The sequence below is a fragment of the Zingiber officinale genome, chromosome 8B (assembly GCF_018446385.1).
Source record: "Zingiber officinale cultivar Zhangliang chromosome 8B, Zo_v1.1, whole genome shotgun sequence".
Lineage (NCBI taxonomy): Eukaryota > Viridiplantae > Streptophyta > Magnoliopsida > Zingiberales > Zingiberaceae > Zingiber > Zingiber officinale.
Window position 1 is genome coordinate 35,329,912 of NC_056001.1, and position 16,529 is coordinate 35,346,440.

The 16,529-nt window shown below is 35.0% G+C and overlaps 1 protein-coding gene across 5 annotated transcripts in view; it reads right to left on the minus strand.

The window, feature by feature from the left end:
• Positions 1 to 6,767: 6,767 nt before the first annotated feature.
• The window catches only part of LOC122014994 (protein FAM135B-like), a 47,405-nt gene continuing 37,643 nt past the window's right edge, over positions 6,768 to 16,529 (minus strand). For 2 of the 5 annotated variants that reach the window (XM_042571582.1, XM_042571585.1), the window contains one exon: positions 7,137 to 7,721. In XM_042571582.1, coding sequence (XP_042427516.1) covers positions 7,431 to 7,721 — 291 coding nt within the window. In that variant the 3' untranslated portion in view covers positions 7,137 to 7,430. Of the gene's footprint in view, positions 7,722 to 16,529 lie in introns of all 5 variants that reach the window. The other 3 variants (XR_006120802.1, XM_042571583.1, XM_042571581.1) reach the window with 3 other exon arrangements.

The following is a 16,529-nucleotide window of genomic DNA, read 5'->3' on the forward strand; positions in this document are numbered from 1 at the left end:
ATTTTCAAAATATCTACAACATGGTTGGTACTGGGTTGTATAAAAAATGGTGTGATTTGAAAATGCAGCACCATACAAATAATTAAAGCTACGTTTAGTTGGGTGTAATGTAATCTTACTTGTAATATAATTAAATTTGTAATGTAAGCTGTATTTGGTTGGATGTAATGTAATCTAGCTTGTAATGTAATTAAATTTGTAATGTAATGTAATGTAATGTAATCAGGATTACATTACTATGTTTGGTGAAATACTTATATACTATGCATGCAATCTTTGATTACATGGGAGATTATATTTTTTTATTTGGTGTACATTATTTTTGATAAGGAATGTAATTTATATTTTTATAAAATAACAAAAAAATCCTTATAGCAGAATTTAAATAATTATATTATTCTTCTCAATTAAATCAAATTAAATTAGACTAAATTAAATAAAATTAAATTTAATTTAATCGAATAGAATAAAATTAGACTAAACTAAATCAAATCAAATTACAAACGCTATACTTACAAACGCTTAAAAAAAACATCACTATACTCTAACAGTGAACTCTCGAGAGTATAACTCCAAACTCATAAACGTAGGTCTATCAGCAACTTCTAATAATTCTATAGCTTCCTGCATGTTTGAATCCAACTCTTGCAAAAAAATATAGCAATCAGTAAAGCAACTGCACTGCTTTCATGTACCAAAATATAATACATAATAGTCCACAGCAACACACCCTTCTACCCAACATCCCATGACCAGAAATCAACGGCCAAGCATTAAGATAAACCATATACCCAAATCAAGCCACACAAAAGATGCTTGGCTGTAGATACAACGATGCTTGGACCATACAAGAATTTCAAACTGATCAGAAAATCAAACTCAAGAAAAAACAGAAACTTCCCTTATCTTCTAAACATCCAAAACTATCAAAATCCATGAGCATTATAAAACTCCAACATGTGAATTATAATCATAGCACAAAGAAAACCCAACACATATCTCCAAATCCAACTGAGCCACGTAACAACAAACATTCCACCCAGCAAATAGACAAAATGTGCCATTACATGGAAAGGTCAGACAAAACCACAACAGCATCAACATCCAACAAATAGACAAAATGTGCCAGTACATGGAGAGGTCACTAAATTCACCAAAGTCAATAAAATAATCTTCTATAATGAATTCATAATCACACAAAAGGAAAAGAATGTACATATCCAGCGGCAACCTCCAAATATAGCAGCAACACAGGATCCCTGCAGGAATGAAAACACTAGCCAATAGGACTTTAACTAAACTATCATATGCCTCAATGTTAACCAAACTAAACTAAATCAAATCAAATTTTACTAAACCGAACAAAATTAACCACCAAGTTTGTATAAAAACAAAGTTTAACCACCAAGTTTAGCCTATCTAGGAAATTATAAGTTTAACTTGTCCAAAGAAATGACAATAAAACCTAAGGTCTACGCCTCAAATATCTCCACTCAATAATGCTTTCACAAAAGCTTCTTTCTCATCATCTGGTATGGTGACGAAAATATCTGTAGTTTCACGATCACAACCAATTTTTCTTGTCGCTTTGTGACGCTCCAACATGCTAAGCCCAGGTAACTTTGTTAAAACCTCATTGACTTTCATTCTTTTTTCAACGCCTTCATCATATTCCAATGCTTTACTTAATCGATTACTTGCATTGTTAAGTTCTTCCCCAAGAATAGCTATCGCCTCTCTAATAACTAGAGATAAATCTTTAGTGCTCTCAGTCTTTCTCCTTTTTGGCTTAGAATTCTCTTCGTTTGATCCAAATATGAAATCTTTGGCATATGAAGCATAATCCCCATCAACGCCTATACTTTCATCATTTTCAATTGCAACTTTGTCTAATTCTTCCACAATATCAGCAGGACCTTGATCATCTTTACCAGATGCACGGTTTCCACCAAAGATGACAGAAAGTTCTTCATAGTAAACCAATGACTTGTATCTAAATTGTTCTGCATCTCCATGAGTCTATAAAATAAAATTTATATTACTAACTAAACAAAAGAAAATAAAAATAAAACATTTTAACAATAAAATAAATTACCTTAATATATCCATCCCACACAGAATTCTCAGCCGTAACAAGTTTTTTTCTGAGTCCCAACCAAAACCGCTGGTCCCAACTCCATACAACATATCATGGATAACATTGTGGAGCTTCTGGAAAGTTCTTAACCTTGATTCAATGTGTGGTTTTGCCTTAATTCCATGTCCAGACAAGCTAACCTCAAGCATTTGTTGTAGCTTTAATCCATGTCCTGGCCTAAAACCTTTCTCATTCTTGTTTCTAAGATCTCCAGCATTATTTAATTGCATCAATGCTTCAATAAGTGCAGCATCTTCTATAGTAGACCATTGATGTTGTTTTTTACAAGTCTTTTTGGATTGTAAGATTCTCCTGAAGGATTAGAAGTCATGTTCACCTATAGCACAAAAAATTAATAGCTAAAATAAAGAGAAATAGCAACCAACCTTCTATTGAGAAAAGATTACAGAAATCATTGATGATCTGCTTTCTACTACTGAATGAAAAATAGAGATAGTATTGGTACATACATATGAGAAAAGATTACAAGAATAGTGTACAGTTTGTCATTCGTCAAAGCTTTACATGACATAACCTTGCATGGACCATTAAAGATTACAGAAAATGCAAGCTTGAAACATTGTAATTCAACATACTCAAAATAAGCTAAACACAAAATTAAAAATCATAAGACATGTAATGTAAATTACAAAGAAACTTAATAAGGATAACGGTCCTTGTCCATTTACAAAAATCTAATAATTTATAAGAATTACACAAATGATCTCATCTAGATCTTTTCCATTCATTAAACATGTCATTGGCCAAATTATCACGCCAATTGCTAAATTCACTCGAAGTCTCAATGGTTAACACCATATTTTCACCAATGTCATCAACTTCAACTAGTTGACTATCCAGCCTTCTCTCCAACCTTCTTTCTGCAAGATCCCCAGCAATTTCTCTCCTTATAAAATTGTGAAGAAGACAACATGCCATAATAATTCGATTTTGAGTTTGGATCGGATAATAAGCTGGACTTCTAAGTATTGCCCAACGTATTTTAAGTATCCCAAAGCATCTCTCTATCACATTTCTAGCAGCCGAATGCTTCATATTGAAAAACTCTTGAGGACTTCTAGGTACTCGACCTTCTTTCCAGTCATTTAAATGATATCTTTGGGCCCTATATGGTGCTAAAAAGCCTTCACAGTTTGTGTAACCGGTATCGACAAGGTAATAATATCCTATAAATTGAATAAAGTATTAAAATAATTCACAAACTCAAAACACAGTAAAGTATTTAAGATATTTTGAAAAATTAATTAGCAAACCATGTGGAACTTTTAATCCATTTTTCCTTGTGATTGCATCTCTTAGTACTCTACTATCTGCCGCTGAACCTTCCCATCCAAATAACACATATGTAAATTGCATATCTTGGAAACAAGCAGCAAGCACATTAATAGTAATTTCACCCTTTCTTGTCCGATATCTAGGTTTATCCTCTACTGGTACTCTAACTTTAATGTGTGTCCCATCTAAAGCTCCCAAACAATTCTAGAAGGAACAACAAGAAGAAAATAAGAAAAAAAAAATCATAAATCATAACTTTAAAAACAAATATAATAATTACCTTAAACCATTTCTATCTCCAATCTATTGAGTCGGCTGCAATTGGTTCTGGATTTTTGAAAAACACATTTTGTAGACGAATAACAACATTCAAAAATCGGAGAAAATGCCTACTTATTGTTTCACCAGATCTTCTAAATCGAAATTGTATAGTTCTATTCTTGACATGATGAGCTAGCAAATGTAATGACATTGCTACTTGCTCATCTACCTCCATATATCTTGTTCCTTTCAAGCCCCCTTCAATTTCGAGCATACAACACAATTTTGTAAAACTTCTCCTATTCATTCTTAGTTGTGCTATGCAAGTAGTGTCACTCTCATATGCTAAATTATATATCATTCCTCTCCTAGCAAAAATGTCATTCACATATTGCCTTTTCAAACAATACGATCTATTACGCCATTCCACTAAAATACAGCACATTTGAAAAAACCAATTCACTATATTCAAGATCTCCAACCAATGCATTAACACAACAATTAGTTTCCTTTTTCTTATTATATTCCTGGTCTTTAAACTAAGACGAGTCATGACTGCAAAATAAATAAGACCAGTAAATGAAAAGGTTGAGCTCAACAAGATGCTGATTTTGATGAAAACATATAACAAGTTTTGAAAGTAACAGAAAATTATGAGAAAAGAATACGACATTCTATTGGTGACTATGAACTTACATATGCTGATGGAGGCAGGGGTGAGGAAACAAAGGTGAGGGAGGTGGTGTCGGCGTCAATGCTGATGGAGGCAGTGCTGGATCGAAGCCTTGGCGACTTTAATGGGAAGCAAAGATGAGGGTGGCCGCCGATGCTGATGGAGGGGCTGGATGGAGGTTGTGTCGGCTAATGTTAGTGTCAGCGCTGGATGGAGGTGGTGTCAGATGCTGATGGAGGTGTTGGGATGAGTGTGCGAGGCGAGGGAGAGGTGCTGCCAGCGAGGCTAGGGAGAAGAGGGAGAGGTGTTGTCAGCGAGGCGAGGGAGAGGAGGGAGAGGTGGTGCCGACAAGGTGAGGGAGAGGAGGGAGAAGTGCTGCCGGCGAGGCGAGGGAGAGGTGGTGTTGGCAGTATTTCTGATGGAGGCGATGCGTGATGGGAGGAAGAGGTGTGTCGCGAATGTGTTAGGGTTAAATTTGGTATAAAAATTTTTAGGATTGTAATGTAATCGGATTACATGTCATTTGGTTTGTAATCTGGATTACAAAAGGTTATTAACCTTTTGTAATCCAGATTACATTGCATTACAATTCTAAAGTGGTACCAAACAAAATAATCAACCCTGTAATATAATCTGGATTACATTATAAGGTAGATTACATCCAATCAAACACAGCCGTAATATAATGTAATCTTGATTACATAACTACGTTTGATAATGTAATGTATGTAATCTTTGATTACAAGGATAATTACATTCTTTTATTTGGTATCCATTATTTTTTATAAAAAATGTAATTCGTATTATTATAAAATGACAAATATCCTGCGACCTCTACCGATGGCCGTCGGACCTCTGCCGGAGCTTGCAGCAACCAACGGTCGTCGCCGTTGGCCTCCTTTGCCGACAGCTGCCACCGACAACCGGCGACGGCGACGATCGCCGGCGGTGGCCGATGGTGGTCGTCGGTGACGATCGCCGACGGTGGTCGCCGGCGGCAGCGGCGGTCGGCAGGCGACGACCGGCGGTGGTCACTGGTGGCGGCGGCGGGCGGTGGTCGCCGGTGGTAGCGGCGGTCGACGGGCGACGACCGGCGGTGGTCACTGTTGGCGGCACGTGGGCGGTGGTCGCCGGTGGTGGTCGACGGGCGGTAGTGGTGGTCGGCGGCGCCGTGCGGCGACGGTCGCCGGAGGCGGCCGCCGAGCGGCGACCGGCGGCGGCCGCGCGGCGGTGGTTGCCGGCGACGACCAACGGTGGTCGCCGGCGACCGGTAGGCGTGGTCGACGACGGTGGGTAGCGACAGTGCATGGCGGCCACGATGGACTAGGAATATATTCGACATTCAAATTTTGGTTAAACGGTGACCTCGTAATGTAATCCGATTACATAATGTTTACTTTGTAATCCAGATTACAAAACTTCACTACCTTTTGTAATCCAAATTACATTACATTACAAGTTTAAAATTAAACTAAACAAAATAATCAACTTTGTAATGTAATCCTGAGCAAATTACACCCTACCAACCTTTTACTGGAAAAGTTTTATACCAATATGGTGCTGATTTTAAATCATCAGCTGTGATGCTGGATTTTGAAAATCAAAAACTTGTAACAAATACTTTCTATCTGAAAATTTAGCACACTATCCCAATTCGAAAATTAAATTTGTTTTATATTTAAAAAAAAAATTGTATTCATGTTGGGTAGAAACTTCAATGGATTAGTATTTTAGAGCCCTTTAATATTTTGTTGGCTAACCAACAAGTATAGAAAAGCAACATGGTTCTGTTCGTTTACACATGGGACACAAGGAGAATCTTAATCAGATCCCTTTTACTATTTTTGTTACATTCAATATATTCAACAATATATTTTGAAATTAGAATTTAATGTCACAAATCGTTAGATTTTCAAGGTTTTCCATTAATTTCACCAAAAGAAATGTGTCATTATTACTTGATGTTACAGATAAAGGTATTTTCATTTATATCAATTCGACTAATTAGACTAATGCCTCATATATGACTTCTTTTCTTGCTCATTTATCTAACAAATTAGAACCTACTAGATGGATGAAAAATTGAAGAGTTACTTAAAATATACTTACATTGAGTAGAAGTAGATGATGCTATTTTAATATTTTATAAATTATATATTATACAAGACCTCATGTGATAACACCCCATATCACAACCATCGCACCGCCCCGAGGGGACCAATTGTTTTTTAATCCAGCAGTATCAAATACGAGTGACCAAATAAGATCTAGCAGTGGCAAAGCCACAATCAAATGAGGACACAATCTGAATAACAAATTTCAGAAGATCCATCTTTTTTAGTACAGCAGTACCAAATATAAGTGAAGAAACAGGATCTAGTAAAGGCAGAGCCTGAAGTCAATGTCAAGAACACAGACTAAACAAGTTTCAGAAAATTTTGTTTTTAATCCAACAGTATCAAATATGAGTGATGAAGCCGGATCTAGCAAAGGGAAGACTGACAATCTATGCAACAGAAGATCAATACTGCATCAGTTCACTTGAACTAACAAACACAGACACTGACATGATATGGAAAACCTTCATAACTTTTCTTAAATGGGGGGAAAAGGATAATATAATACAAAAGAGAAGAAAATACATCCTGGATCCAGCGCTACCATCTGAGAGGACAATTCTTTTGTTCATGGGTATTCTGGAAATTGAAGTATATCATCCACAACACAAGCTTGAAGTCACATGAAAAAAAAATGGATCAGAAGACTCAATGAAGAAAAACCAAATTATTCAGCCAACAAAACAGAGAAAATCAGTGAACTACACTTGTTCTAGCATATGATACAAACACTAGAGCTGCAGACTTCCTTTTCACATAATCTGCATAACCCTTATCTGATTTAGCCTAACTCATATATGTAAAAAATGACTACATGTACACTGGTGAGAAAAAGAATAAAACTATATAGATAAAGGGTGAAATCCTGCTATTTAATCACTGGACTAGCGTTAGTCGGCACAGAGGTGGATGAAAGGGCAGTAAAGAAGCTTATCCAACTTGTTATTCAAAGGAAAAATTCTGGAAAGGACCACATGATGAATTTTGTAAATATGTCAGTCTCAAGAAATTCAATGTGGGCTGCTCGTCCAATGAATGTATTTAAGTTTCTCCCTTGAGAAGATGTGTCAAAATTCACATCACACCGCAACAATACTCGCCTTTCAGATGAAGGGGCACAGATCTGATCCAAGCAATTATTCAGCATTTCCATGAAGATATTTGCCTTCTTTGATAGATCCAATGAGTATGCTTGGCATAATTCAATTCTGGCAGAATGGTAAGGAACATAACCGTCCTGACAAATTGACACAAATTAAAACAAATAAATAAAGCAATCATTTGTCTGCTATATAAAAAACATGGAATCTCAACAGATACAAATGGAGAAATTTTGAATGAGCAAAATGGGATAAACATGGACTGATGATTATGACAATGATGATGATTTTAATTTGAGCAAGCAATCCAACAAGGTTCCTAAGTTTATTGTGTCACACAAATTTAGTACCACGTATGACCTTATCCTTTCATGAAAACCAACTATTATTGCTAACTCATATCATGAGATTAATTAATAGTGTTTTATCATCATGATCGTGTCAAACAAAAGAAAATAAAAAAATGGATTGCAGAAAGTGAATCAGAAAATAGACATACGTAGACAATCCAGCCTTCTCCTTTCAAGTCCTATCTGGACAAAAGTCTGGTACCTCATGGTCAGGAATATTTAAATAGGTTTGAACCAACCTCTGTGTTTGCTTTGAAACAAACAATTAGAATTATAAATATATATAATGACAACGATAAAGCATTCAAATGTGCCAACATGGAAGATAATGTAGAAATGTTTCACCTTTAGAGTTTACAAGTTTTGTAGTTAAAATGATTATTAAGTGATTGCAGTTTACATAAACTAAGGCTTAAACCCTTAATCAACAACTTCAAAACCCTTAGAGATATCCTATGGGCATAATTTAAATTATCAATATATTGATATATGCCAAATCAAGGTTTTTTGCCCCTATGGGTTAGCGCAATTAGTACTCGTGCATACTCCAATAAATCTAGGGATCAATTCTGGTGCAAAATGTCTCATTGATTGAGTGTCTGACCTCCCTCATGCAAAGGATCATTTGCTAAGACAAAATGCTCTCTGTGATTTACCTGCATCTTATCATAGGGCCAACAATACTAGGCACTTGATATAAACTTTTGCTCTAAAATCTTAAGCAGTTTGGATCTCTAACTTGAATGGTGCAATGACTATACAGTATGATATCGTGTTGTTACAGTTTTGACATAATTAATTTTACTTAATATAAGTTATAATGTTTAAATATTTTTTATTAGAATTAATTGTTCATATATTAATTAGAGTGTTAATAATACATAATGTATAATAGATGTTTGTTATTCTAGTTATATTTGTCGATTAATTTTATTATCTCAGTGTTTAGAGTTAAAAATGTTTGCAACCAATTCAATTTTAATTTTTAGCTTCAGTTACTTGAAGATTATAATTTTTTAAATTTTATAATGATTTTGCATGTAAAATGCTAGAATGTGCAATAAGAAAATGAAACTTTCTCTAGTCCTCTATAAATTGAAACGTGTTTTTTTTTAAATTTCTACAACATCAGAGCAATCTTAGATTTAAAGGCTTGAGATGAGAATGCAATTTTGTTTAAAATGAATGTATATATTTTACAAGTTTATATATATTCATTAGCATTCGATAAAAGTTTGAGTATTAAATACTAAATAAAATAAATAATTTAAAATTCTAACATTAAGTTTTAATTTGGTTTTATTTTTTTCCCACATAACAACAATTATTAGAGTAAAAATAAAAAGGAAGATACACAAATTTAAATAACATATTAAAATTAAAATTTGAATTTTGTAATTGAATTTATTTAATTTTATAAGTAAAGAAATATTAATAATTCAGTTCAATTTGAATTTCTTATCTAAATTGAACTTAATGTTTTTTTAAAAAAATGAGTGTGATATGATCGGTACATAGTGCACACTTATGTACTCACCTATTGCAATCATCTGTATTTACAATTATGTTGCCCCCACAACCCCCACGAGCTGACGTAGTTGATTCATGCAACAGTGTTGCTACCAATAGGCTTGAGGTCGATTCCCAACGGTGTGGAATGCCTCGTTGGTTACCTCAACCCCTCCTTGCATGCGCTGTTGTTACTAGGAGAAGCCTTCTGTGAGTTACCTCCCTTCTAGACAGTGAGAGGTCACCCTGGAGGAGCTGCCGAGATAATGGTTTCACCTTTTACTACAAATTATATCGCCCCCACGGACTAGCATATGCATGTGGTGTTACTACAATAGGTCATGAGATCGATTTTCAACGTGTGCGAAATGCATCGTGGGTATCCCATGCAAAGGGTCACTTTGTTGGACAAAGTCCTCCATGATTTAACAATTATATGCCAATAAGATAAATATAAATAGTGAAAAAATAAATAAATATTGCTTTAACTTAATTAAATAAGCTTTTATTTAATCAAAGTGTTACCAAAACCTAGGTGTTTCTTGATATTCAAATCAAAGTGAATCTTGACATAGTCTCACCGTCCTCTCATGACATTATAAAAGTTAGACCATGCAAAAAAAAATTAACTTATGTTAGACACTAAATTTTATAGGCAAAAATAAAAAAGGCACCCCTTTTATTTCCAAATCGTCAAAGGGGCACCCCACTTTGAAATTTTATCAAAAGGGTGCCCCACCCCCTGTTGTAGCAACTACAGTTTCGTAGCTGCTACAATATGAAAAATAATCTTAATAAAAAGGACTAAAATTCTTCGAAACCTCCGAAAAGACTTTAAACGATGTTACGGATTACACCTGATAACAAATGTAGAGTTTCGATTTGATATCTTGTGTGTTCCGTGGTTCAACCCGAGTCACCTTGTAGCAGCTACAGTCGTAGTGTAGCTGCTACGAAACTGTAGCTGCTACAAAACTGTAACTCCTACAACACGCCCCCGATTCAAGATTTAGGCGGGAAATATAGGCGAGAGATAATAATGGGAATAGTGTAGTAGATGGTAGACACCCTTTTGATGAAAATCAAAGTGGGGCATTATCATGATGATTCCAAAAATAAAGGGCGCCCTTTTGATGTTTGCCCAAATTTTATCCTATTTAAATTTTTACATTTTTTTATAATTATTAGGTTAAATGAAACAATATTTTAAGTTTTGAGGTTGAGTGAAATTTAATTTAGGATCAGGTGAAGTTCATCAAGTAGATATGGTGATATGATCAAGTTAATTCAAATTAGACACAATTCTAGTTTTAGATTAAACCAAGTTTATATATAGGATAATTAATTCAACCATATTTAATTACAATAGTTGTATTTAAAAAAAATGGAATTACATTTAGTTTTTTTATTTCTCTACCTACTTATCTCTAATCTGCACCTCCCTTGAGACCTATCAAGTCTACTATTGTCGCTATCACGCCCACCACCTGTCGTTGCATCCATCGCTAGTCCCATGTCAATTGTTGTGCCTATCATAGTTGTCGCTCATTCTCCCCAAGTACTCTTCTCTCCTCTTAGTTTCAGCCTTGAACCTCTCTTCCTCTCTATTTCCACCACGAGTTGTCACTCTAGTTGCACTGACAAAGCGTCTCAATGTCAGTTAGCGAGAGAAACAATAAATTATGCTTGTGGTGACCGACATGACTCAACACCTCAATTAATGTCTCAAATAACCATTAGACGTAACTTAAATTAGCACAGATCTATACAAGTTGTAGTCAAAACATGTCGATCTATCAGTTCCTTTTATGAATATCTGTTAAAGTGTACGTTCTCCTTTGTATTAAAGATATATTTTGTTGATTACTTGAGGCACTTTGAAGTAATAGAGCTGTTATATAAACTTCCGCAACATTGTAATTCCTGCTTTTGACCAAAACGAGCACACCTAGGAGGAGCTTACTTGAGATATATCAAACTAGAGAACTCTTGCATTCCTATATAAATAATTGGACAACAATTTATGAATTTAAGTAGTCTACGGATTTAAGACATATATCTTGTATTCCTGTAAATCATTTAGTGTGGTAATTTCATGTAAAAGATAATTCCTAACTTGGTGAAAAACTTTATTGGCAAAGATTGAATTTGGATCATAAGGAGCTGATATTTTTTATTTGATTTTATTATTACTGTGACATTGCCTTTGGAGTGAATTTAACTTCTTTATTTGGTAGATATCCCAGTTAACAGAGAATGCATGAGAATTAATGGTGGATAGAGTGGTTATAAAATCATATTTTAAGAAAATTCTAATAAATCAAATGATTGAACAGATCTGTTTGAAACTGGGAATGAATTTTTGTAATTGACACCTTGAAGCAATAGGAATAAATACTTAGGAGTGAGATAGGGAAAGGAAATACTTTTTTTTTTCATTTCCCTCAATATTTTTTTTGTCAAAATCAGAATTAGGGTATTTTTATTTCTTGGGAGGGATGATGATCCTGTGACAAAGGAGGGAACCAGTTGCCCATTTCTGTCAATTAGTCTGACAGATTGTGGATGAATGGGAGCCATGCACAATTCCATAGAAAAGATTTAGGCCATTTTAACTTTCAGCCAAATATGGGTGAAAATGAATGTGAACCATGAGGCATCAATCTGTAAGTTGAGTAGCATTTGTTGTCTCTTGGAAGTGAGAGGTCAGGGCAACATGGAGTCCGCAGCCACAAGTGGTGGCGTGGAGGGTAAATAAGATGTTAGCAATAATGTCAGTGTTCTAAATGGCAGCTGCCTAGGCGCCACCTAAGCGGGAGGTAGGAATCAACCGCACCACCTTTGCCTGAGGCAGTGTTTTAGGAGGTAACTCACCTTCTTCCGCCACTGTCGAGCTTGGAACCGCCGCTGTTTTGTCACTGTGACGCGTCCCTTGCGCCTGATGATGAGTCCAGACTTGTTGTGCAAGCTTGAAAGCGTCCCCTGAGTCCTTCGACATATCGAGACACATTGCCCGAGCTTGGCGACACGTCCAGATGTCGCAAAAGCCCAAACGGGTCACTTGACCTCGGTGACGAGCCCAAAGGCATCGCTCGAGCCCAGAGGTGTAGGTCGAGCCCAACGACGAGCCCGAAGGCGTAGGACGAGCCCGGAGGCGTAGGCCAAGCGACCCAAGCCCGACAACAGGCCCCAAGGCGTAGGCCGAGCCCGGCGACGGGCCCTGGGGTGTAGGCCGAGCCCGGCGACGGGCCCTGAGGCATCGGCTGACAATGGGCCCGACTACGCATCCGAACTTGTCATGCGGTCTCGGCAATGTGTCGGATTAATCACTCGGCTTAAACAAGGTACGCGAGTAAGTTATAAGTTACGGTTTAATTAAATAACTTTAGGTTAATAATTTTAATCAACTCCTAACTATGATTGGGATAATTTAAATAAACTTAATTAAAACCTAATAAAATTATTTCATTAATTTAATATATCTATTTTTTAAAATATATATATTTATTATTTTTAAATATTTAAATTAAGATATTTTTATTAAAAATACATATTATAAAGAATAATGATTATTTATAATATTATGTATAAAAAATAGCAAAAGAATTCAACCGCCAAGGCACCTGAGGCGGTAGGCGATCACTGACCGCACCGCCTACCGCCATTTACAACACTGGATAATGTTAAGTACGGTGCTTGCTAAAGGTTGTAAGTAGCAGTCATGCGGTTTTTAAAAAGCAACAGAAGATGGGTATGGCAAAGTATGCAATGAATTAATAGCAAGGGTATTTAATTCTTTTACTCCTCATCTTTTTTCCTTTTTTTCCTCTCATTAATTAATCAACATTATAACTTCCCTCCAGCCCTTCCTTCCACTGCCTTAAACATCATTGCACGAACCCCAACTTTATTATAAAAATATGAAAGAACATTTAATTTTTTTACTATTTCATCCTTTAAGGAAACACAATCAGTCAATATTATTTTCTTTTCTTTTCTTTTCTTTTTTTTTTTAGATGTTTCTCTCGCTCCAGGGAACCAACACCTTAGTTATTAATGAGATACTGTCATTGTTCATCAGACAAATGTAGGAATTACTAAAATACAACAAACAAACAAGTATATCAGCAATAGTAGCACCAACATAGCAACATACTTTCTTAAATCTTACAGTATATCAACTAAAGCTAAAAATAATTATTCATTTAAATAGCAATTTTTAACCCAGACAAGTGCTACAACTTGATATTACACAAGAAAAGTTAAACACAAACTACTAATACACCTGACATGAAACAGAGTTTTAGATACTAAAGTCCGATTCAAGAATTTTATGGACAGTTGAGTTGGTGCATTCAAGTTGTCAGTTTTATGTATGGTTTAAAAGTCTCATTCTGTGTTGAGGCTTCAATAATAAGTCAAAACAAGATGTGTGGCAGTGCATCAAGAGGTGCTGATTGGCACTGATCAGTAGGAGAATAACTGAGGGAAAAACAAGAAATGGGGGAAAATCTCATAGAAACTCTCGCAAATAACCTCCAGCTCACAGGAGCCTTGGGGGTGGGTCCTTATGGAGGAAGCTTCCAATGGAACCCTAGCTCGAACAAAACCTCAAGGAAGGTCTTGCCAACTTTCAGCTTGTGGAAGCCTCATGGCTAGAGCTCATGGAAACCTCAAAGTCGAGGCACTCAGGGAAGCCTCATGAACAGACAACCTCTGCTATTGTCTGTATCACATGCCAATAGGGGCAATTGCAAATTTCACCCATGCCAATTGTCTCATCTCAAAATTTTAAATTGTTTCATGTACCATTTTAGATACCATCTTTATTTGGCTCTATAAACTTGAACCAAGGTATATATACTATGTGTTTTCATTAAATACGATCCTAATTCACTAGTTACTGTCACAAGTCATGTTATAAGAAAACTAATAATATTTGACAATAAGATTTTGTTTTATATCAGATGTTGACCCTTGGTTTATGGCCATGGTGGTTGCATCATCTTATGCGCTTTGATAGATAATAAGCCATATTATTCATGTGATTTAAGTTTATTCATAGATATCCACGTCATACAGTCATGTGAGCTATCGAGTTTAAAACTATGACAATAAAAAAGGACAATCCGATGTACGAAGCTCCCACCAATGTGGGCATTGGGGAAGGGTCTTTTGTACGCAGTCTTACCCTGTTTTGCAAAAGGCTATTTCCGAAAGGCACGTGATTGAATTCATGTAACATGATGCAAATCCTAGGAGGATCAGGCATTAGATAGATAGTGCATATATAGTGCTGATTGCCTAGTAATCTTGTTTCATCAAGAAATTGAACAATGAATCTTCCACTAGATGCGGTATATACCATTAAAAACTCATACAATGTCTCAAAAATTCAACTTAATTAACAATAAAATAGCCAAAACAGATTCAAATAGAATAACCTGTGCCTACAGTTAGGCATATGACTGGAAAATGTAATGCCAAACTGATAGGCCAATATCCTAACACATTTTGAAAATGATCCAAGAAACCAACTATTAGAGACTGGCTATCCATGCTTGTTGGTCTCAAGTACAAACAACTATTTTCAACTACCAAAAACCGTGAAACTATATACACCACAGAATAACCTTTAGATCATTTCTTCGAGGAACACCGCATATTACGGCTACTTCATTAGAGAAAGGACTCGTCACCACCCATCCTAGAGTAGATACTAGTTCTGACATCATTATGCAAAACAAAAGAACACAAGAAATGCTATCTAACTCTCAAGTAATAGACAATACTATCTGGTGAGTCAATGGCTGCAACAAGAGTAATATTGAATCAAAGTATCCACAAAAAGTTTCAGCAATAATTGAATATGTGAAAGACAATAGTTATATGAAAATAAAGAAGATAACTCCTAGATAAACCATCAGATGATATATGAAAGAGCAATAATATCTTTCATATATTTTTGGAATGTTAATACAAGACTAGTAAAGTTGTTATAGATAGCAACACTACACTAGGATATAATACACACCAAAATATCACCTTCATCATTATAAATTGCTTATGTGGATTTTACCTCTATCAATGACAAAGAGATGCTTAATTCTCAACAAAATGAAAGACAGTGAAAAAATCTAAGTGATGATTACACAGAAATATTGTCAACATCATTCAACCTTCAACTTTATAATCTCTATATGTGTGTTTTAAGAACCTAAGGAAAGAATCATTAAGCTCAATCTTGCTAAACAAAAGGAATAAAGGTTTAAACAAGCCCCAATTTCCTCACGCAAACCAAATATTTGAGAATGAAAAAGTAAAGAACTAGAAGCAATGTCAAACTTAGTATCCTAGGAGATAGCAATTGTATCCTCGCACTCCACTTAGTCCCCGCTCATTTGAGATTAAAAGAACTTATATACGAGTCCTTTGATGACTTATCCAACAAGAAACATTTGGCAAAACATAGACTCTCCATTATTAAATCTTTGAAACTTAAAGAGCCCCAAACAACAAATTTACTTTAAATTGTGCCAAGGTGATTTTGAATGGGTTTTAAATAACTTATATACTTCATTATAAGAGTTTTATTAATAGACCATAAAGTATATAGTATTGTTCAGCAAATATTATCAATCAATTATGTATTAATTAATTATAAAGCATATAAACTAAGCAAACTTAGATAAATAATAACCTACATTAAGTATAATGTTATCTTTAATCAAAATATTTAAATATGTAACACAAGTCTTTACAAAAATTTTATAACAAACTAATAATTTATGCTAAATTTAATACTTTGATCATTATTATAGTTATACTAAATTTATAGTACAATAATTAAGTCATCAGTGATATTAACGCAATCATATAATTTATCAAATTTGTTAAGTTATGCAAAGTGTTAAATTTAGGAATTATATGCAACTTAATAAGGATCAATAGAAAATACCACTAAATAAATAATAGAATTATTAACAGATTAGATAATAGAATTATTTCACAATAAATTACATATACAAATTTTCTAGTACATCATGTTATTCAAGATTATTGTTATTTAATTGCATATGATAAAAT